We start from the raw sequence: 22,660 nt of genomic DNA on the forward strand, positions 1-22,660 counted from the left end.
AACTTATGCACAAAATAAAGCAAAACTCAAGCACAAACTCACTGACACACAATTAAGCTCACAAACAAGCTCACACACAAACTCCTGCATACAAACTCACAGACACACAAGCTCACACACAAACTCATGCACAAACTCACACAAAAACTCACACACAAACTCACTGACGTACAACTCACACACACACACACACACACACACAGGTAATGTTATAGGTAATGAGATTTATGGTAATGAGATTTTAAATGCTGTATGTGTGATGTGTATATGTGGATAAAAGTATACATGTGGTTATGTTATATGTATGTTAAACCTATGTATGTTTTACTTGGTGTATTTTAATTGTGTATATGTTTTAGCACTTTGTGGGCCCCAGGAAGACTAGCAACCACATTGTGGAAGCTAATGGGGACCCAAATAAATAAACAAATAAACAAATAAACACACACACACACACCTGCACACACACAAACTCAAGCACAAACTCATGCACAAACTCACTGACGTACATACTCACACACACTCCTGCACACACACACAAACTCAAGCACAAACTCACGCACAAACGTAATGCACAAACCTAACGCACAAACCTAACGCACAAACCTAGCGCACAAACCTAGCGCACAAACCTAGCGCACAAACCTAGCGCACAAACCTAGCGCACAAACCTAGCGCACAAACCTAACGCACAAACCTAACGCACAAACCTAACGCACAAACCTAACGCACTAACTCACACAAAAACTCACGCACAAACTTACGCACAAACTCACACAAAAACTCACGCACAAACTTACACACAAAATAAAGCAAAACTCATGCACAAACTCACTGCCACACAAGCTCACAAACAAGCTCACACACAAACTCCCGCATACAAACTCACAGACACACAAGCTCACACACAAACTCCCGCATACAAACTCACAGACACACAAGCTCACACACAAACACACGCACAAACTCATGCACAAACTAACACAAAAACTCACACACAAACTCACTGACGTACAACTCACACACACACACACACACACACACACACACACACAAACAAACCCACGCACAAACTCACACAAAAACGCACCCACAAACGTACACACAAAATAAAGCAAAACTCATGCACAAACTCATGTGCCAACTAACTCGCCAACTAACACGCCAAATTAAGCGCAAACTCGCACACAAAATAAGCACAAAGTCATGTACAAAATCATGCACAAACTCACACAAAAACTCCTGCCCAAACTTACGCACAAAATAAAGCAAAATAAAGCAAAACTCACGCGCAAACTCACTCGCCAACTCACGGCGCCAACTCACGGCGCCAACTCACGGCGCCAACTCACGGCGCCAACTCACGGCGCCAACTCACGGCGCCAACTCACGGCACCAACTCACGCGCAAACTCACACGCAAAATAAAGCACAAACTCACAGACAAACTCACTGACATACAACTCACACACACACACACACAAACTCAAGCACAAACTTATGCACAAACTAACACATAAACTCACACAAAAACTGCCCAAACTTACGCACAAAATAAAGCAAAATAAAGCAAAATAAAGCAAAACTCACGCGCAAACTCGCGCGCAAACATACTCGCCAACTCACGTCGCCAACTCCCGGCACCAACTCGTGCGCAAACTCGCGCGCAAACGTCCTCGCCAACTCACGGCGCCAACTCGTGCGCAAACTCACGCGCAAAACAAAGCACAAACTCACATACAAAATCATGCATACTCGCATACAAACTTACACGCAAACTAATGCACACACTCACACACAAACTCACGCAAAAACTCTCATACACACAAACTTTACTTTTGAGTGTTGCAATTTTCCCAATTTACAGTGACAGAACCTCAACGTTCCTCTTATAATATTCTGTCTTTTATAAGAATTAACACATTTATTAGAGTATAAATAACCATCAAATATCATGCCCTTTAAAATATATGTGTGAGAGAGAGAGATAGCAAAAGAAAGCGAGTGAGAGAAAGAGAGAGAGATAGGAAAAGAAAGCGAATGAGAGAAAGAGAGAGAGAGAGAGAGTGAGCGAGAGCTTAAATGGGTTTTGAGGCGAAGTAATAACCATGTACTTTTGCAAACAAGGTCTTGGTACTGTAGTTTGATAAATGTGCTTAATTTTGAAATAACCCAGTTACTTCACATCGAGGAAGGGAAAGCAGGTTATTTGGTGCCTATTTACAGTTATTAAGCAGGCGATGAAGAAAACAACATGAGGACTGTCCTGTTATTCCTCACAATTCATCAATTACTTAAACATGCAGAAACATTCAGAGACATCCAGCACATTTTCTTAAAGCCCAAGCAGACCGTAGGGCTTAAACGCAATATTAGCTGATCCGTCTTAAACCCCAGCGGACGCAAACATCACAAATGCCCAACACCGAATGAGCTTTACATGCAAATGCAAGACGCAGGTAAGCGTTTGTGATTACTGCGTTCAATCACTGACCTGTCCAGCGGGGAATATCCATGTACAGATGACCAGTCTAATGAAGACTCTCTGTGTCCACACACTTTTCTTGATCCTGTAATACACAAACACACAAAACAAAAAATCATCAATATGCTTCACACAATCTTCGGCATTTTAATGTATCATAAGTGATGTGCAGTATCTGATTCAAAAGTAACTATTTAACCCAAATATTATGCACACCCTTGTGTTTAATTAATACAGACTAATGGTGCATTCACACCAGACGCGGAACAGGTGGCAAGTGCGGGTGATTTACATGTTAAGTCAATGCAAACATGCGAAAGATGCAAAGACGCATACTGGTGCGCGATAAGCACAAATGACGCGGGAAACGCGCGAGTTGAAAAATCTGAACTTTGGTGAATATTCACGCCACATTAACCAATAAGGAGCTTGCTCTGGTAGTGACGTGATTACAGGAGTAATCGCAGAAGCTCCTCCCATGATGCAAATTTCCACATGAATGTCTCGAAGACTAGAATTCCACGCACGAATAAAGCGCGTAAAGTCAAATGTTCAAGCATCCAACTACTCGCGAATAGCGCGTTTTTGCCGCCTCTATCACGTCTGGTGTGAACGCACAGTAAGGTTTTGCGATCATTTAATGTCATCATTTTTAAAGCGCTCATTCAATGCGATCATTTTGTCTTTTTAGTATGAATGTTAGCCTCAAGGGGGCATGCAGACCAAAGCTTTTATGCCGGCACATGTTTTCAATTGTTTCCAATGCGCAGGGTTTTTCAAAAGAGCCAGCAGTTGGCTGATTTTTACTGCGCTGAAAGCCGGCACTCAGCGTTTTTTCCACGCTCAGGGCTGAGCGTCGAGTTGAAACAGATTCAACTTTGGGTGAAAAGCTTAGCTTGTCAATGTCAGTTCTCACACTGATGTCCAATCCCAGTGGAGAAAGGGCGGGACAAATATCGTTCGTTCGTTCAGGTGCGTTTAAAAGTTTTGGTGTGCACGCCTCCCCAAGTGCGATTTATACTTTTGCATTAGATCCAGTGGTGTAGCATCATAAAATTGGGGGGAAAGGGCTTTCAGTAGATATAGTTGATAGTTTGAAGCTCAACCAGACGCACGTGCACGAAGGATGATTCGCCTTATAATGCTCACTTGTGATTGGGTATCGCCGTACGTGTCCCCCATGTATTCTACGCCCATGGTAAGACCTAGGCCGTAGCCTAGGTTTTTACCTTCGCAAGTGGAAATGTGTGCGAGAAAATGCGACGCAGATCTTTTAGACCTGAGAGAGGTGTTCTAGCAGACCAATCACAGCACTTGTGGACCGCGTAGCATTGACGCATTGTTACATTTTGGAAGAGGTGTGCATCAGGCTACGCCGTAGGCTACTGCATAGGGCTCGCCTCTAAAATTCACCTTTAGAAGATACTGCATTCAAAACAGTTTCTTCAATACAGATTAACGATTTGTAAGACATAACTCTGCACTTAAACTAAACACTACTGGCTACTTTAAAAGGAGGAGGAGCCATTTACTGCCCCAATCCTTCCTGTTTTAGTTTCAACAAAGCTGCATATTTCAAAACACTTGAGTGGGATCCACTTCGTCAACAGTAGGTAAATATTTAGTAACAAATGACTACCTGTCTCATGTCAATCATATAAAGTTTAGAGGTCATTATACAGCACTGCTTGACTACAGAACTGTCATCAACCAATCACAATCAAATATTCCAGCAGGGTACAATAATTCATGTATATTCATGTATAGTGGAGTGTTGTGAGCGGTACTGATGTTTGGAGTAATGAGAGCCGGCTGCTGTGATATCACACTGTAGGTCGACTTCTCTTAACCGCTTAATGCGAGTCATTAATCTGAACGTTCATATCTGAGCAGCTGTCATCACTCTCTCACTAAAGAGGAAGAGGAGGAGAGAGGAAGAGCATCGGACGCTGCGGGAATGAAGTCAATCCGGCATCATTCATATTTCATATTATTGACAGACCATTAAACATGAATTGCTCATAAAACAAACACATGGAAGATGCGTGCAAATAATGACATGCTATATAATGATATATTCAGGTTCAATAAAGACAGACCAGCTCTTACATGTAGACGATTAAGTTAATAGGGTTTATGGGGTGTTAATAGGTGCTTACATTATTAACTCAAGTAAGAGCAATGATGTCACAATGCGCGCATATATAAGAACACACACATACACTGCTGATGTTTTAAAATGTTTTGAAGTGAAATTATAAATTCGTCTCAAGCTGTGAAGGATTCATTCTTACACACACAGATACAGAGAGCCAGAAATATTCATAACGCAAAACGCCCCAAATTCATCTTGAACTGCTGAAATGCTTCAAGCATATGACTTTACAAAGTCAAATTAGGTCAAAGTCTGGGAGTTATCTGAGGATATGTACCTCACACACACAAACATCGACTCTTCTAGAAAGAGAAAACATGTCAGGAGTTCATTCACATAGCATTATTTGCATTTACAGAATACATCGGTAAGGACATAAATTGAACTCTACAATAGTGAAACAAGTTTATATATCTGAAACATAACTAGGTATGTTTACATGCAACCAAATAATACGTTTGCAATCGTATTGATGGCTCAATCAGATTAAAAAGCCTTTATTTAAACACCTTAATACAACTGAGGCTGCCAATTTGGATTCTATTGAAAGGGGTGGTGAAGTCCGATCTGTGATCCGATCATCAGGAGAAAAGTATGCATGTAAACATGTGAATCATATATTTTCTCAATCGGATGCAAAAATGCCTTGTGCACATGCGCAGAAGGAAAGTTCACATCTTATATTCTCGTCACAAAAGCATGCAATAGCAAGGTAATGGCAACACACATTATTAACTCTTTCGCCGCCATTGATGAGATATCTCGTCAATTAAGAGAAAACGCTTCCCCGCCAATGACAAGATTTTCCGTCTTTCCGCAATACCGCTAGTATCCACCAGGTGGGGCACTTCCGCAACTTATACAACCCGGAAGTAGCGCCTCACGTGAAAGAAAGAACTCCGTGTATGTTTTAAAGATCGCTCTGCATCTGATCTCTATCAAAAGTCCTTCACAAAAATGGAATTATCTCAGCTTTTTGCTCAAAATTGGGTGTTTTTGAAGAAACCTACCCATGTTTGAGAGGTGATTACAAGAGAACTAATGAAGGTAGGATGAAACGGTTTTTTTTGTTTGAAAGCAGAGGGTCTTTTCTTTCATCTGATATATTGTTTGTTTATATATTTAAAGAAGAACATTTTCTGGAAGGCATTAAACTTTTGTGAAAATCATGAAAAATGCTGGTGTTGGCTGGCAACTTTTTTTAAAAACGCTGGCGGGGAAAGAGTTAAGGTGAGAAATACATCAAATAGTGTTGTGCCTTTCGAAAAGTGTGTTTTCATTGCATACATCTCTTAGCTTCCCAAGAAAAACTTTATCTAACTCAACTTTGACTTTGTACATAAAGAGATAAAGCGCGAACTCGCCGACAGATGCTGTACGCTACGTTGCCAAACCCTCTGCTTTTTTGCGGGCTTTAAGATTTGGGCTACTTTTAAACTATCAGTGAGTTGATTTTATTTCTGCGGGTTAAAGATGAAAGGATTTTATTCATTGGTTGTTGGTGGGCTGTGATAGGATTGTTTTGAATGTTCATTGGGCTGGTTTTGATACACCAATCTGGCAACCCTGGCTGTGTGCATGTATCAGTACACACTCTTAAAATAACTTTTAAAGCCCTAAACATCTTATATATTATTACCACCTTTACAGTAAAACACATGGCATTGTTTAACTCTTTCCCCGCCAGCATTTTAAAAAAAAGTTGCCAGCCAGCGGCAGCATTTTTCATGATTTTCACAAAAGTTTAATGCCTTCCAGAAAATGTTTTTCTTTAAATATATAAACAAACATTTTCAACAAAAAAATTTTCATCCTACCTTCATTTGTTCTCTTTTTATCACCTCTTAAATGTGGGTAGGTTTCTTCAAAAACACAAATTTTTGAGCAAAAGGCTGAGATAATTAAATTTTTGCGAAGGACTTTTGATAGAGATCAGATGCAGAGCGATCTTTAAAACATACATGGAGTTCTTTCTCTTTCATGTGAAGCGCTACTTCCGGGTTGTATAAGTTGCGGAAGTGGTGGAAAATAGCGGTATTGCGGAAAGCCGGAAATTCTCGTAATTGCCAGGGAAACGTTTTCTCTTAATTGACAAGTTATCTCGTCAATGGCGGGGAAAGAGTTAAAAATGGTTACAGTAAAGACAGGGGAATACCATAGTACAGGGCTAGTCAACTGGCGGCCTGCGGGCCAAATGCGGCCCTCTAATCATCTTTATCCGGCCCGCTGGTCATCTGAGTTAAAATCCGCATGGTTACTTTTACCTTTCCACTGTACATGACAAAATGACGGCCGAAAAAACGGAAAGATAGTCAGAAATGGTCTGCCAACCAGCTGCAAGTGCGTAATTATTGGATCCAATTTAAAATTTTGATGCATAAAAAATTAACTTGTGCGACTAAACCGCGTGACACGCTGACCGGAAGTGATGTATTTCAGTGTGATCCAATCAAAACACTGTGTGCCAGATCGAGTCGCTGTGTGCAAAGTGAAAATTATGAATCCTTTTCTGTTTAACTTTATCCTTTAAAAACGATTTATTACTGATAAGTAAATTAATAAGTATAAATACTTATGTAGATTAGAGACTATTGCCTTGACCAGATTTACGATTAAACTAAAAATTCTTACGACTGCCACTAGGGGGCGAACTCCAACCATCGTGTCTGGATGTAGTGTACAATTAAAAGGTGGTTTAGCTTGTATAACTTTACAATAAAAAAGAAAACATGAAGTGCAATTGTTGTCCTTAGGTGAAGACTGACTTTGTGTTGTGAATACTTGTAACAGTTTATGAAAGTTTAAGTTTAAGAGCTCTGCAAGTGTTGATTATTTACACTTGCACTTTTTTGTGCAATGTTTATATTTGAACTATTAACAAAAATATGAGTTTTCAGCAATTAAAAGGCAAAATACTAGATACAGGAAGTGTGCATCTTTTTTTGAAAATGCATGTTTTTTATTTATGACCTATAACAAAAAGTAACAAAAACATCAAGTTATAACATGTATAATAGTTCAAAGTAAAAAATATATAAAAGCTAAAAAATAGAGGTAAAAGTTTGGCTCACGAAGAAGAGTAGTTGAAGACCGCTGCCACTGTAGATGGCTGATATACAACATGGCCCAAGATGGTTGTAAGACAGGCCATACCTACACACACACACGCACACACACACACACACACACACACACACACACACACACACACACACAGACAAAATCATTGCTGTCTGTGGTGACAGCAGTTGCGTATAAAAGCCGGGAGCAGTGTGTCTATGAATTTCACAGCTGACACATGAAACTGAAGAATCGTGGCATTATGAAAAAGTGTTTCATCAATGAGAATCATATTACTGTGATAAAGAGCAGATTCACGGCTGGACGGCATCGATTCTGTCTACGGCCGTGTCCGAAACCACACTTACACACACCGCACAAACACATGAATCATCCGCCACAGTCACAGCGTGTCACGCATAAAGTTTAAAGGTTCATAATGAAACTTTACCTGTTTTTATTTTGTCATCAATGTGGCTTATGGTTAGTCTATAATAATTATATTTACAAACTTTAATCATTTGTCCTTAAACGTATTAGATTCAGACAGGCTGACTCTTACCCGTCCACTTATTGATGGACACTTAAGCAATATGGCTGGTAGGGATGGGCATTCGATTAAATTTTTTTAGTCGATTGTCGGGAGAATTAACGATCGACTATCGATTAATCATTAATATTTTTATAATAAAAAATAATTATTTAACTTTTATAATTAAAAAATGTTAAATACAAAAATACAGCATGTTTTCCTCCATGAGACCTTTATTACAAGATCAACTTGTGGCAAACAGTTAAACTACATTTAGTTAGACAAACGGAACATATATGCGCTTGAATATGCGGTGCTCTAAAGCAGTGGAACCTGCAGCTGCGAGCCGCATTCTTAAAAAGAGACCTCATTTGTTCCCAAAAAATCATGACCTCTTCATGATTCTTTTTTTGCAATCAAAACGGAAGGTCACAGATAACGGAGTATGGTGTCAAATATTGCACCCTGGTGGTAAAATGTTGAATTGCTGCCACACAGTGAAATTCATTTAATTGCTTCAAGACACGCGCTACGCTAGGCAACGCAACCTGCATTAGATAAAAAAAGTATTCGATTAATCAATAACAATTTAACGTAATCGACTAAATTCTTAACGATCAATTATCGATCGTCGATTAATCATGCCCATCCCTAATGGCTGGAGTAGGTGTGTGTTATAGCTCTAGTTCAGTGTTTCTCAAACTTTTTCAGCCCAAGGACCACTTTATCTTCCAATTTTTTTCTGAGGACCACCTAACAGAATCCCACTCTAACACGCCCCAAAAAACAACAAAATAGGAAGGATAGGCTAAATTTAAGTTTAATATGCACTAATAACTAATTTTTTAAGCACAAATGCAATGCTATATTAGAAATTGTTATATGAATTTTATTTCATTTCAAAAAGTAAATGTGAAATGAGTTGCAGCTTAATCTGAAAAATCTACTTAAATAAGTGACAATTGTATAAACACCTAGTTTAGGTCATCTTTTGGCAGACCACTGGGGGGGTTTGGCAGACTACTAGTGGTCCGCGGACCACACTTTAAGAATTACTGCTCTAGATCATCACCGTGATGATATAGAGCTATCTCACACGACTCTGAGAGCGATATTGCTTTTATACAACAGTTCGACGGCACAAATTTGATAAACAAAAACTAGAAAACAACAGCGGAGTGATTTTAAAAGATTATTTTGTGAGGAACTACTTTCTTCTGCCATGCACTTGAAATTCAGACTGACAGGTAACACTTTCGGCTGTTTGTTTTTTAATGTCAAATAGATGTAATATCCGTTTCTGAATATTACCGTTTCTGGGTCACAAAATGTAGTTTAAACAGGCGAGAATATATATGAAGAGTTTCGTTGCAAAACGAGATAAATCCATTTTTTAACATTTTTGTCAAAACATGTTTATTATTATGTTATCATGTTATTACTTTGTTTTATGGTGTTTTATGGTGTTTTTTAAGTTATGAAGGTTCAAATCAAAACAAACCAACTGCAGTTGCATTGAAATTAATTGGAATGCACAACCAAAAAACGCGATTTCTGAACAATTAACAAAACGGTGGTTATCTCGTTTTGCAACAAAACTCTTCACATGTATAATATTTAAATGTGAAATCGATTCGTAAAGATAGCACCTATTCAAACATTTGCTTAAAAAAATCTAACCAGCGGGTGTCAAATGTTCGCATACGCCACGGACTACAACCTCATCTTGGACACTCCTATTTGACGCTGTCTCTGCGGTATCTGTGACTGATGATCAAAAAATTGATTTTATTTGTTTGCGGTTGACTCATGAATCTATTATTTGTTTCTTTTATTCATATTTACTCATTTGTTGCAATTTTTGGCGGATGTAAAAATCCATTACTATATGCAAAACTGATTTTCTATTTAATTTTAACGCGGTACTAGAGCACTGTCTTTTTACTGGACTTTGTTCTTGTCAGTAATATGAAACAGACAAATGAATCGCCTTTTCAATTGCATAGTTCCCCATAGTTTGGTTTGGATCAGGTCGGGTCAGCTTACTTCACTTTGGCTTGGTAAGCTTTTCCATCGAGTTTAGTAACACTTCGGAGTGGGAGGGATTATAGGCGTTATATTTGTGCTGCCTACTGTGACATCATACAAGTGAGAGCGTCGTTGTACATTCCCATACATTTATTTATTTATCAGTCCCCCACAAAATTAAAATTGACCATCAAAAAGAGATCGCGTTTATCACTCCCTCTGTCTCACATGACAGTTTCTGTACAAACACCCGCTGAGCCTCATCTATGTTGCATTTAAGCATATATGTGGAGGTGCGCGCCATGACTGTGCCGCCACAAATTGCAAGTCTGGAAAAAAACTGTTACGGTGTTCATGATGCTCCTTCATCGCTAAAAGTGAGTTTTGGAACTTATAACAGAGCACAGATGACAACAGGTTTACTCGAGACAACGCAAGCTAGCACGAAGGTAAAGCTAATCTTTTACATTATAGGGATGACGCTGATAGTGACGATTCTCTCAGACCAATCACTGATCTACCGTTTTGGTATCAGCTCGACTCGCTTGGAACCTCAACAAAAAAGTTTTGGGTACCACGTACTGCACCCAGTGGAAAAGCCCCCAAAGTAAGCCGACCCAAACCAAACTGTGGGGTACTGTGCAATTGAAAAGCGGCATAAGTTAAAAAAGAGTCAGAGAGATGCCGTTTCTGCGTGATGCCTATAAATGTCAGTGGTGTCGTCTCGTGTTTTAATATTCACATCACCAGAAATAAGTCAACAAGCGTCCCGAATCCCTGATGTATAGTTAGCCAGTGTCCTTACCTGTGCCCGAGCGCCTGTACACGATATACAAGCTGGGTTAATTCCAAACATTATGCAATGCACTCAACCTTCGATTTCCCGTGTGACTCAAGCTATGACTGCACTACCAACATTTATTTCTGAAAGAATGACAAGGCACCATCTAATAAACGCTGCAAAAAACACACACACATGCAATGATGTCATTGGCATGTGAACAAAATGATATACAGTAATGTACAGTATGCAGAGAGCAGTACTCAAGTATTTCATTCTCAACATGCCAGAGACAGAGAGAGCGAGCGAGCAAGAGAGAGAGAGAGTCACTGTGTCCTGCGAGACTCAACATCTCTGTATATGTTCCTGTTTTAAAAGAGCCAAATAAAAAAAAGAGCCTTTATTCCACTGTGTGCCGTATCAATCAGAGAGAGAGAGAAAGAAAGAGAGAAAGAAAGAAAGAAAGAGAGAGATCTACCACCATCTACTGGCAGTCAGACTGTATCAGAAGTTTACATTTTCTTTATGCATTTCCTTTGAATTGTTATGACGATCACAAAATTACAAAGTCAGATGTATTTAAAGAATACTTAAGGATAAAATAATAATGAACTGTTCAACTATTCTTTTTCGTCCTCTATAGTTTATATCAGGGGTCTCCAACCTTTTTGTGAGCAAGGGCTACCACAATGAATAAAACAATCTCAAAACATTTTGACTTATTTTATTTCACATGTTTTATCATTGTTTAAACTGAGACTATTAATAGAATGTGCTTTGGCGGGCATCCCACAGACTCTGTGTGAGCAATCTGATGCCCGCGGGCACCATGTTGGCAACCACTGGTTTAGAGTTTTCTATACTAAGCTGTAATAACCACAATGTTTGTGTTCAATACCATAATACTAGGACCCTAATTGGATTATCATGTAAATACCATGCCATTGCAAAACTGCAATATGTATGAAGTACATAAACAGTACAGTAGGAGAGAGACAAGACAAGAAAAAAGATCAGAGAGGAATAAAGGAAGAAAGGAATAAATAAAGAAAGACTTATCTCATCATCCCATCAGTAACAGTCTGATCATTAGACACATCCGATTATTAAACACATCTGTTTGACTGGCAGATGTCTTATAGACTGCAGTTTCTCTGTTCCTCCAGCAGATGACTCTACTAGGATAACAAATCCAGTTGTTCATTTACCTTACATGACCATGTATCCTTAAATAATCCCTACACCATGCTGTTACTCAACAGTACACTGACAATAGATGGCTGTACCATAGCATCCTGTAACATTTTATTTGCAAACCAAGATACTACCAAAGTTTTACAAAAACACCCTAACAATTGTAACATTACTAAGTTACAGGGATGCAGACTCGAGTCACATGACTTACAACTCAACTCAGACTCTAGTCCCAAATTTGATGACTTGTGACTGGACATAATTAAAGAATACTTGAGCCCTGTGACCCCGAAATACTTCATAATCAGATCAGAGTCCTTATCACTGTAGACGGGTCCCTACACCGTGCACTTGACTTGTGTGCTAGAGATCTCTAATCCTGACAGCGCCGCCCAAGCCCAGCAAACACATGGTCGTGATCACTTGTGCTCGCCTCATCTTCACCGTTACAGCCGCTGTTAAATGTTAAACATATTCCTCACTTCTTTTGCTAGTCCGACATCCGCCGCAACCTTCGCACTTTGAAAGCGTGATGTGCTTTAATTTTAAACTTCTCGCTGAGGCCTATACTATCTTGTTCAGTCACATATTTTAATTGCATGTGCATTTTATTTTATTTAAACCACTAATTAATCCATAATCACAGAATTTTTGAATAAATAAAAATATCAGGTCGGGAGATTTGTCTTGTTCCCATGCAATCTCTCCCTCTGCCCCTGTATGTGCCCGCGAGTAAGCAGCAAACATCTCCAACACTGGCACATCACATCACACAGGTAGGCAGTAACCCTTCCCAGCTCCTAATTCAGTGTATTTTTCCTGTCTTGTTGTTTAGGTGTGTGATGAACAAAATACTAAATAGCCATGACAAATGTATTTAACTTATGTCTTGGTAACAACACATATTTAAAAGTAATCTGATAATGTCTCATTTATACAGGTGCTGCAGCTCCCCCTTGTGTTTTTAGAGAGATGTGCAATCATTGCGGTGATCTGAAATCATCACGATGAGACGATTATTTAATCATTGTGACAGCCCTAAATATAACTTAAATCCATGATCAAAATGATTGGTAACATGTAAACCTCCTTGAACTGTATTGGTAGTATTGGTGTTGTATAATTTTGGATTTCTCTGCTGTTGTAGCAGGAGGCCTGAAACGTCTTAAAACAGCCCAGTAGGATTATGGTAGGACCATACATCCTCTTTTCCTGAACATGTCCTCTTTTAGCACGTAAAAATTGCATCCGGCTGGGAATTCTAAATTGCCTGGGATTTGGTTTTTGCATTCACCTTTCATTGTGTGCATTTTTGCATTGCTTCTCTTTATAAATACTTATTTGAACTCTTTCTCAGATAAAACAGAAGGTGATATTACAACCAGTGCAGGTGATGATTTGCTTCCTGCCCTCATTGACCTCTATTTTGTTACTGTTTTGATCATCTTGTTACTCTTAATACATAAACCAATATATTTTACATTTGTATGAATCATATTAAACATTAGTTTGTGTGTATTAGTGAATCACAGAGACATTTCGAGTGTCTTCACAATACGGGAACTGTGAGGTTTCGGTGCTTTGCGAGGTCATGGTGTCAAACAAGCACACACAGACAGTTTTCACTTTGAATAAATCCTGAGAGATTTACAACTGAAAAAAGTATGCTGAAAAGATCGGCTGCTATTCAAAATCAAATCATTTCAAAAGGTCTTTCAACAAAACGTCTACTTTGCTCTGAACGAGTTCAGGGTCAAACAGATTCCAAACGCTGTTTTCCTGAAGTGAACTCCTCACATTGATCAAGCTCTCTATAAACACACATCAACACAGGCCAGACTTCATTCTGTTTATATTACAGAAATGTGATAAGAATCACAAAGCTCAGTAAAGTATATACACACAGTTAGTCTGTAGTATCAGGTATTTTGGTATCTTATGCAATTAAAACTCATACCTTCAAGCCACAATATGTGCGATTTTTATAATTTCTGCAAAACACTTGCACTGTGTGATATATTTAATGCAGTCATGTACTTGCATTAATTCCAGAGAAATACCCGTTTTATGAATAGCTCGTCCCCTGTCTCCCTTGCAATCGTTGCCCTTTTACGAGTTGACAAACACGGACAATCTAACATGCACACTGTAAAAAATTCAGCCTTTTTGTCGGATCAATATATATTTTATGCTACTTTAAATTTAAAAATTAAATTAAACAGTTTTTTAAGTTATGTCAGCTATTCACAACATGTCAAAACTTTTTATGCTGAATTGACTTGCAAAACCAAGTTGTTTTAACTTCATTCTGCAATTTTTTTTTACAGTGCAGCTAATTCAATATGATGACATAAAATAATGTGATCAAGCGTACAGTTAATAAAACATTAATTCATTACCTCGTCTATGAACATGATTAGTGAAGTCCAAATGTCTTTGTAAAACAACATCTCCCATCGTTGCACTTTCCTTCGCCTTTGTTATTCCTTCGCCTTTGTTATTGTTTTACTGTGTCACAGTGACCTCTAGTGGTGAAAATCCTACATATTGTGGCTTTAAGTGACATAAATGTCCAAAATCCTTTGATTCTTCTGTGTACAGTATATGCTGTGCCTTATCAATTCCATTTTCAGCATAACTTAAAGTGTTTTGTTATAAAAACAATTTTGAGGAATTTTCTATGCTTATTTATTTTAATGGGTTTAAAGGAAAACACCACCGTTTTTTATATTTTACTATGTTCTTCCCTCAACTTAGACAAATGAATACATACCTCTGTTCTCAATGCATGCACTTAATATTTGTAAAGCGCGTCGTTAATGTGTTAGCATTTAGCCTAGCCCCATTCATTCCTTAGTATCCAAACAGGGATGAATTAAGAAGCCACCAAACACTTCTATGTTTGAAAACTATACTGGCCCTGTCCCAAATGGCACACTCAGGACTTGTGGTCCTCCTCAGAGTCCACACTTTGATGACATCATGTAGTGCAGACCTTAGGGACTCTTGATGCGAGTCCACGTGGGTGCACCGGAGTCGTATTTTGAGACAGACTTAAGCTTCACGCCAGAAATAGGAAGAGAAGTTGACCATCAATGTGAACTCCTCCCTTCTGTCGTCTGATTGGTCTGACTGGTGTTTCGCAAGGGCTTCTGGTTTGGTAAGTTCGTGAAGCCTGCTACAGTGCGGGCTTCGCCGAAGGCCGCATCAAGGCGGCGCTGATGAGCACACCTCGAAGCGTAAAAATGACAGATGGGACACCCTACGGACTTGTAGACTAAGCGAGCACGCGCAATTTAAGGCCACGAGACCGAAAGTCCACATGAAGTGCGCTATTTGGGACAGGGCTTCGACCTCGGCAATAGGTAAACCATGGAAGTGTTTGATGGCTTCTTAATTCATCCTTGTTTGGATCCTTATGAATGAATGGTGCTAAGCTAAATGTTAACAGATTCACGACGTGTTGTACAAAAATTAAGTGCACACATTGAAAAAAGATAGGGATGTATTCATTCATCTAGTTGAAGGAAGGACAAAGTAAAATATTAAAGAGAACCTATTTCATTGCTAAAAAACAACATTATTTTGTGTATTTGTTATAATACAAATGTTATAAAAAAATGTGTTTGCGTGGTTTATGGTTAAAAAACATTATTTTACACATACCATACATTTTTGTAGCTACAGATTTCACTCTCTTCCTGAAACGCACAGATTTGAAAAGCTCTAGTCTCTGATTGGCCAGCTAATTTGTACGTTGTGATTGGCCTGAATACCTCTGACGTCAGCCGAAAACGTGAAGCTTCTTACCATGTTTGAAAGATTCGGTTGCTAACAGGAGTTAACTTACAGGCTGTAAGTCTGAAGCGGGAGGAATTATGGTGCATTCCCAGCAGCCGCGGTAGAGACGGCAAAAACGCGCTATTCACGCGTAGTTGGACGCTCGAACATTTGAGTTCACGCGCTTCATTCGCGCGTGAAAGCCGCATGTGAAATTCTAGTCATTCAAGACATTCACACGGAAATTCGCTTCATGGGAGGAGCTTCTGCGACTCCGCTGAGACTCTGCTCACTTCCTGTAATCACCTCACTACTGCATCAAGGTCCTGATTGGTTAATGCGGCGCGAAAATCCGAAGAAGTTTAGATTTTTCAATTTGCGTGTTTCCCGTGGCAACGCTCAATTCCGCGCAATGCTTACCGCCTGTACCGCGCCGCAGGATGCCTAATCGCATCTTTGCATTGACTTAACATGTAAATCACTCGCGCTTGCCGTCTCTACCGCGTCTGGTGTAAACCGTGCATTATGATAATGTCGGTCTTCATAAATCCCAGGAAATAAACTGTTGCCTACCATCCGTGTGTTTATTGTAGTCCAAGAAAAGAGATTTACGTTGGAAACGAGAACTCGTGTCATCGTTTACTTTGGAGTTTATCGTTAACATGAACTAACCCACACTTACACACCAAAGGAAATGTTAAACGTGAATCGGACAACAGGTGCCCTTTAAAAAACGGTGGGGTTTCCTTTAAACCAACCATGGTCTGAAAAAACAGCATTTTTAAATTGTGTAATTCACGTTATCTTAGCATAATCTAAGAATGTTACAAAGACAATTTTATTTACTTTAAAGCATCACATTTCTTTGCTTCCCTCTGGAGCAGTCCCAATCCTGGTCCTTAAGGACCCCCCTCCCAGAAAGTTTTAGATATCTCCTTATTTAACACACCTGATTTAACTCATCAGCTTGTTAGGGAGACATGTTTACCATTTTGGAAGGAGGCTGATAAGTTTAATCAGGTGTTTTAAATAAGAAGACATCTAAAACTTTCTGGGAGGGGGTCCTTGAGGACCAGGATTGGGAAGCACTGCTTTAAACAATGAAATTAATGTATTTGTGCTTGATTATTGCAGAAATTTTATATAATTTCACATAAATATATATTTCTCCAAACTCTAAACAGATTGCCAATTTTATTATTATATACAGTAAAGAAGGCATTGTTTATACTGTGCAGGCATTTGTACTCTTACATGTGTATTTTTGGAGTGTGTGCACGCATATCATTATGAGTCTCTATTGTTGCCAAATTGAGGTTTGGATGTTGTAGTGCAATTGATGCAGGTGACCCCATGACCCATGCAGGAAAGATGCGGGCGATGCAGTGTGCCACCCACTCATCACACACACATGCACGCACACAAGCAGGCACGCACACACACACGAACACACACACGCACACGTCCCTCTCCAAACATCTCGCTAATGAGATGAATTAGCTGAATGCAACAGATGAGTGTGGCTCAATCGAATGCTATCCATCTGTCAGTCAACAAATACACACCATAGATGACATATACACACAACAAACACACAAATTAGAAGATACACAACACATGATAGATGACTAGACCTAAAGTTTTATACAAACAATTATTAAAGCACATATAAACCTTACAAGACAACTAAAGGCATTGCACAGGAACGACAGAATATATGATGCAACTTTCTTACTGTAAGCTTAAACGTTCCAGTATCAATAAATGAGACTCATGCACCCTGATGCACAACAGAGACTGTTAAACACAAGCTATTAGTGGCTTATAAACTGGATTCAAACTGGAAGCAGATGTAAACAAGATTAATGTGTAATCCGGTTCACAGGAGGCTTCTGTGCCAAATGAAACGATAACAGGCCGGTAATGAATGGCACACCGTGTGTTTGTGTCTCCACTGACTATGAGCGTTTGACAACATTACAGTGTCAATGAAGAGGGGTCGACGGGGGGCAGAAAGCTTTCGAAAAACAGCGCTCGTACACCCAGCAGGAGATAACACATAATCACATACTCATATACAGAAATACTAATTCATAGTAAAACCTTGAGTACACAGATCAGATGTTTTTGGGTTGATGGTGAAACAATAGTGATTTTTTGAAGCAGTGGTCAGTGCTGAAAACACACACACATGGATGCGTTTTACATTACGGCACCATGTTACATTGTTCCTGTATACGTATCATGTATCTTTACTATATTTAATTCATAATAGCACACAGGAGTCAAAATTAAATGACACCGGGTACAATTTCTCATGAACATCCACACAAGACGACTAAATAAATTTATGACTTAACAGTGGCGCTACAACTAAAATTATAAGTGGACTTTAGGGAAATAAGAAAACACTCCAGATACGTCGAGTATGACAACATAAAGTTGATAGACGACAGATGTTTCTGAGAACATGCAGTAATCTCATGTGGAGACGTGCTAATGGCTGAGGAACGCAGGAGGTGGAAAACAACAGGGTAGGATAAAATAATAAAGATAAAAATAAAATGAAGTCTGTACAGATGGAGCAGACGGTAGGAGTGATTTGGCCGCTCTTTAGTATTTCTAAATAAATCACTTTAATTCCCACTAGAACATCCCATCACGTCCAGAAATGACCAGATCAGTGGGCTTATGTGACTGTCAACATTTCACTATCACACGCAAACACATGCATAAATACATATGGAGCTCACGATCTGCCAACACAAACACAAGCATATGTTAACTTGCTTTATTCTGTAAACACTCACTGTCTCCTGCCAATGAATGTAATGTAGACAGACAAAGATTCGATCACATTACGTCCACTCTCAGCTCTTTAAACTGGTTACCTATCCAGTACTGAATTACTTTCAAAATTCTAATTTTGGTTTTTAAATAACTTCTACCTCTCAGAAACACTTTCTATTTATAATCCCACTAAGTGTTTGAGATCCTGTAATACTGGCCTCCTCAAGGGCCGGGTATACTTCCTTTCTGTGTCCATGGAGTTTCCAAAAGTATACTTAACGCGGTTTAAGTGCGGATGGCGGAGTTTGGCACATGCACAGTATAAATGTTTCATTATACCCCTCCTGACCACCAGAGGGCAGCCCAGAGTCGCGTCCGTGTATAGGACATGCACAAAATCAGGATAGAAGAAATGAAGAAAAGGATCTACTGCATTGCAAACAATAGCCGTTTCTCAAAATGCGTTCTTGTGTGTACTTGCGTTCTTGTGGACTTGTGAAACGTCATCAGTTGCGGCCCAAGTACTGCTCCAATTCAAAGTTCGCATCAAGCCCAAGTTCATATAAAATCCCCGGATGTGTTCTTGATCCGCCCATTTTATCGAGGATGCATCAGAGGAGACTTGTGTGGACTTATGACAGCGAAGTTTCCCAGAATGCATTTTTCGCGTCAGGAGTTCGTTCTTCCGAGTCTGAACTTGCAAGTTCGAACTACGAAGGACAAAAGTCAGAGTTTGGCGTACTTGGTATTGAGAAACGGCTAATGTTTAGAAGAAAGTAGAAGACAACAAAGAACTCCATTGGGTTTTCAACTCTTTCTTCTTTGATAATTGTACTGCAATTTGTGTATTACTCGCGCAAGCGCTGTTGTACACGTACTGTCCGTGGACCCTTGAGTCGAAAATGGCGTAATGTGAACGGTGCGCGTACACGGATGGCACTAGTATACCTTGGGCTTTATTGTTTCAAGAGCAAGGCTTAAATGAACAGCCGATCAAGAATAAAACGAAACAGACAAACAGACAGAAATACTTTTGTGTGCTATATTTTAAGTAGGGCCACACAATATATAAAAAAACTCTTGATGGAATGCAAAGGGATGTGAAATGTATGTTTATTATACAACTATAAATTTTTAAATATACAGTACTTTAGGGCTGTTAAACGATTAATAGTGATTAATCACATAGAAAAAATTGTGTTATATGTATTTTTTATAACATATGTAATATATACATTCATGTATTTTTAAAAATCTACATTATGGCTGTGACGATGCATCGCGTTTACCATTAAAAAGACCTGTTTAAAATTAATTCTGAATCACAAGACTCTGATTCTGTGTTTCGTGCACAGCTTGTGTGTGTACTACGGGTCTTTGATCGGAGGAAGTCCTTATCAATCTAAATTCATTACGAGTCTGAGTCATTTATAACATGCAATTAAAAAAGCAACACTCATCAAACACAATCATTAAAACTATTCTTTATTATCATGAAAATACCCGAAACAATTTGAAGAACAGCGATATATGCTTATAGACATTTCCTGGAATAGTGGCTGTTTCTCAATATGCGTTCTTCAGCGATCTTGCGTCCTCGTGTTCTCGCTCTACAGTGTACGTCATTATTAACCGTCGAAGTTCAATTCCAATTCTCAAGAACGCAAGTACAGAGGACGCATGAAAATATCCGGATGTGTTCTTGATATCGAGGATGCATCGAGTGCAGACCTGCGCACTGAACTCGCTTTACGCCCCAGAATTCATTGCGGCAAAACAATGGCGGAGGTCAGGTGACCAACAGGAAGATCGCACACATCTGAATTCTCACAAGTGCGTTCTGTGTTCTCGCGACCTTCTGAGTTCGTTCTTCCGAGGTCCCCTGCCAAAACCTGTCTCAACGAGAACGCAAGTCTGTTGAGAAACAGCCAAAGATTGTAATGGTACTTCTTCTGCGGCACAAATGGAGTTTCTGCACAAGAGCGCCCTCTGGCTTTTGTGGCGTCATTTGACCGTAATTCATTAAAATGTATTCATTCAGAAAACATGCATTTGCACAATAAATCGTCCCAGCCTTAATCTACATGTGTGTATATTTCTATTTTAAGAAATTTTATATACACACATTATTGTAGGACTGGACCAGAAAATTCGAATATTCGTTCAGTGGGTTGACATTCGATTTTCTGTTTTGAGATTCGAATATATATATATAAATATTTTTCAGCGTTAATGCAGAGCTTTTGCCAAGCAGGAAGTGCGCTTCACGCTCCCGCTCTGTAGGTGGCGCAGAGAAACCAACATCCATAGCCAACAGTCACCAAACGCCACCAGTGGAAGAGATCGCCTCAAACGGAAAGTGCGCTTCCTGCTTTGGCATTCACGCTAATAGTGTTGTAAATAACGTTACGTTTCTTGCAAAAATTGATTGATTTGCTTCACAAGACGTCAATATATCACACGGAGTTATGTGGGATTACTTTTGTATTGAATATATATGCTTTAGCTCTTAAAGTGTGTGGATCGGTTGACTTGCATGACGGAGCACTGGGGTTTCTGCAAAATAACGTTATCTTCTTTATTGTTCTGCTGATGAAAAAACATATTGGATGGTGTAAGTGTTACTAAATAAACTTGATTTTGAAAGTATGCTACCGTTTTATTACAGTTTGTTGAACTTCGTTCATTTATTTTCGTTGTTTTATTTAAATAGCCTACCCTACGTTGTCAGTAATAACTGTGCTGCTAATTTCTGATACGGGAATGTTTGTTTATTAGAAAAATGTTAGTCTACCTTATTAAAAGTATTGCTCTTGTGTTTTGTTTCACTAATGCTGTTCTCGCATGACGCGTGACAGGCACGCCGCTTCCGGCTTGCGCTGTTCTGTAGTATTTTTTAAGTTTATTCATTCTAAACGTGTCACATATCCATATTGCAGGAAAAAAAGGCACTACACTCCCTTGGGTCCGCCGCAACACATCCGCCACATAATAAAACTGTAGACAGACAGACAGACACACACAGAGTTTCCTGCATTTATTAAAGAGAAAAATATGTTCACTCCCTCCTTCCGAAGCTTTGAATATTCGATTTTATTTCTACTAGAGCTTCGAAGCTCAAAAAATGGTATTCGGAACAGCCCTACATTATTGTTTATAAATTATTTTTTTCTTAAATTTATACATATATGTATGTATGTATGTATGTATGTATGTATGTGTGTGTGTATTTATATATACATAATAATGACATGCACATATATTATGCAGACACTTTTATTTTGTATGTGATTAATCACGATTAAATGTTCACCTAGCCCTAAATTGATTGTACAAATACAAAGCATCGTATCATTTAGCAACTTATTATTGCATATCACATTTTTCCATCAATATTGTGCAGCCTTAATTTTGAGCGTTTAAAACCTAAACGAAAACTAAAATTTAAGTTGTTACTCACGGATACTCGTCTGAAAAAATGAATGGGTGCTGACTGAAAGATATTCAAGTACAATGACATAGCGCTTTGTATCGCTAAAAATTTCCCAAAACAATAGTTATCCCAATACAAGGTCAAGATACGATGCGTATACGATTTACTTACATTTTTGTTAAGAATTTACAGTAGTAACATTATTATCTGTTTATTCTGTTAAATAAGCAGTGTTGTAAAAGAAGTATTTTGCCATTTATTTATTAGCTTTTGGGGAACTTTGGGGTCCTACAGTACTTAACTTACGTTGTTTCAAAGCATTTTACAAAGATAGTGCCTTACAGGGCTTCTCTCATTATATAATTCTTCTGCAGTATATCTATGAATACATGTATAAACATGCAGTCAGACTAAATGTTTCTC

General features: G+C 38.9%; 1 protein-coding gene across 4 annotated transcripts in view; it reads right to left on the reverse strand.

The window, feature by feature from the left end:
- LOC129436771 (RNA binding protein fox-1 homolog 3-like) overlaps positions 1 to 22,660 on the reverse strand; it is a 304,205-nt gene that overhangs the window by 167,996 nt on the left and 113,549 nt on the right. For all 4 annotated transcript variants that reach the window (XM_073865022.1, XM_073865024.1, XM_073865020.1 and 1 more), the window contains exon 2: positions 2,494 to 2,569. In XM_073865022.1, the coding sequence (XP_073721123.1) occupies positions 2,494 to 2,515 (22 nt within the window). In that variant the 5' untranslated portion in view covers positions 2,516 to 2,569. The remainder of the gene's footprint in view (positions 1 to 2,493; positions 2,570 to 22,660) is intronic.

Source organism: Misgurnus anguillicaudatus, unplaced genomic scaffold (assembly GCF_027580225.2).
Source record: "Misgurnus anguillicaudatus unplaced genomic scaffold, ASM2758022v2 HiC_scaffold_29, whole genome shotgun sequence".
In the NCBI taxonomy this organism is placed as follows: Eukaryota; Metazoa; Chordata; class Actinopteri; order Cypriniformes; family Cobitidae; genus Misgurnus; species Misgurnus anguillicaudatus.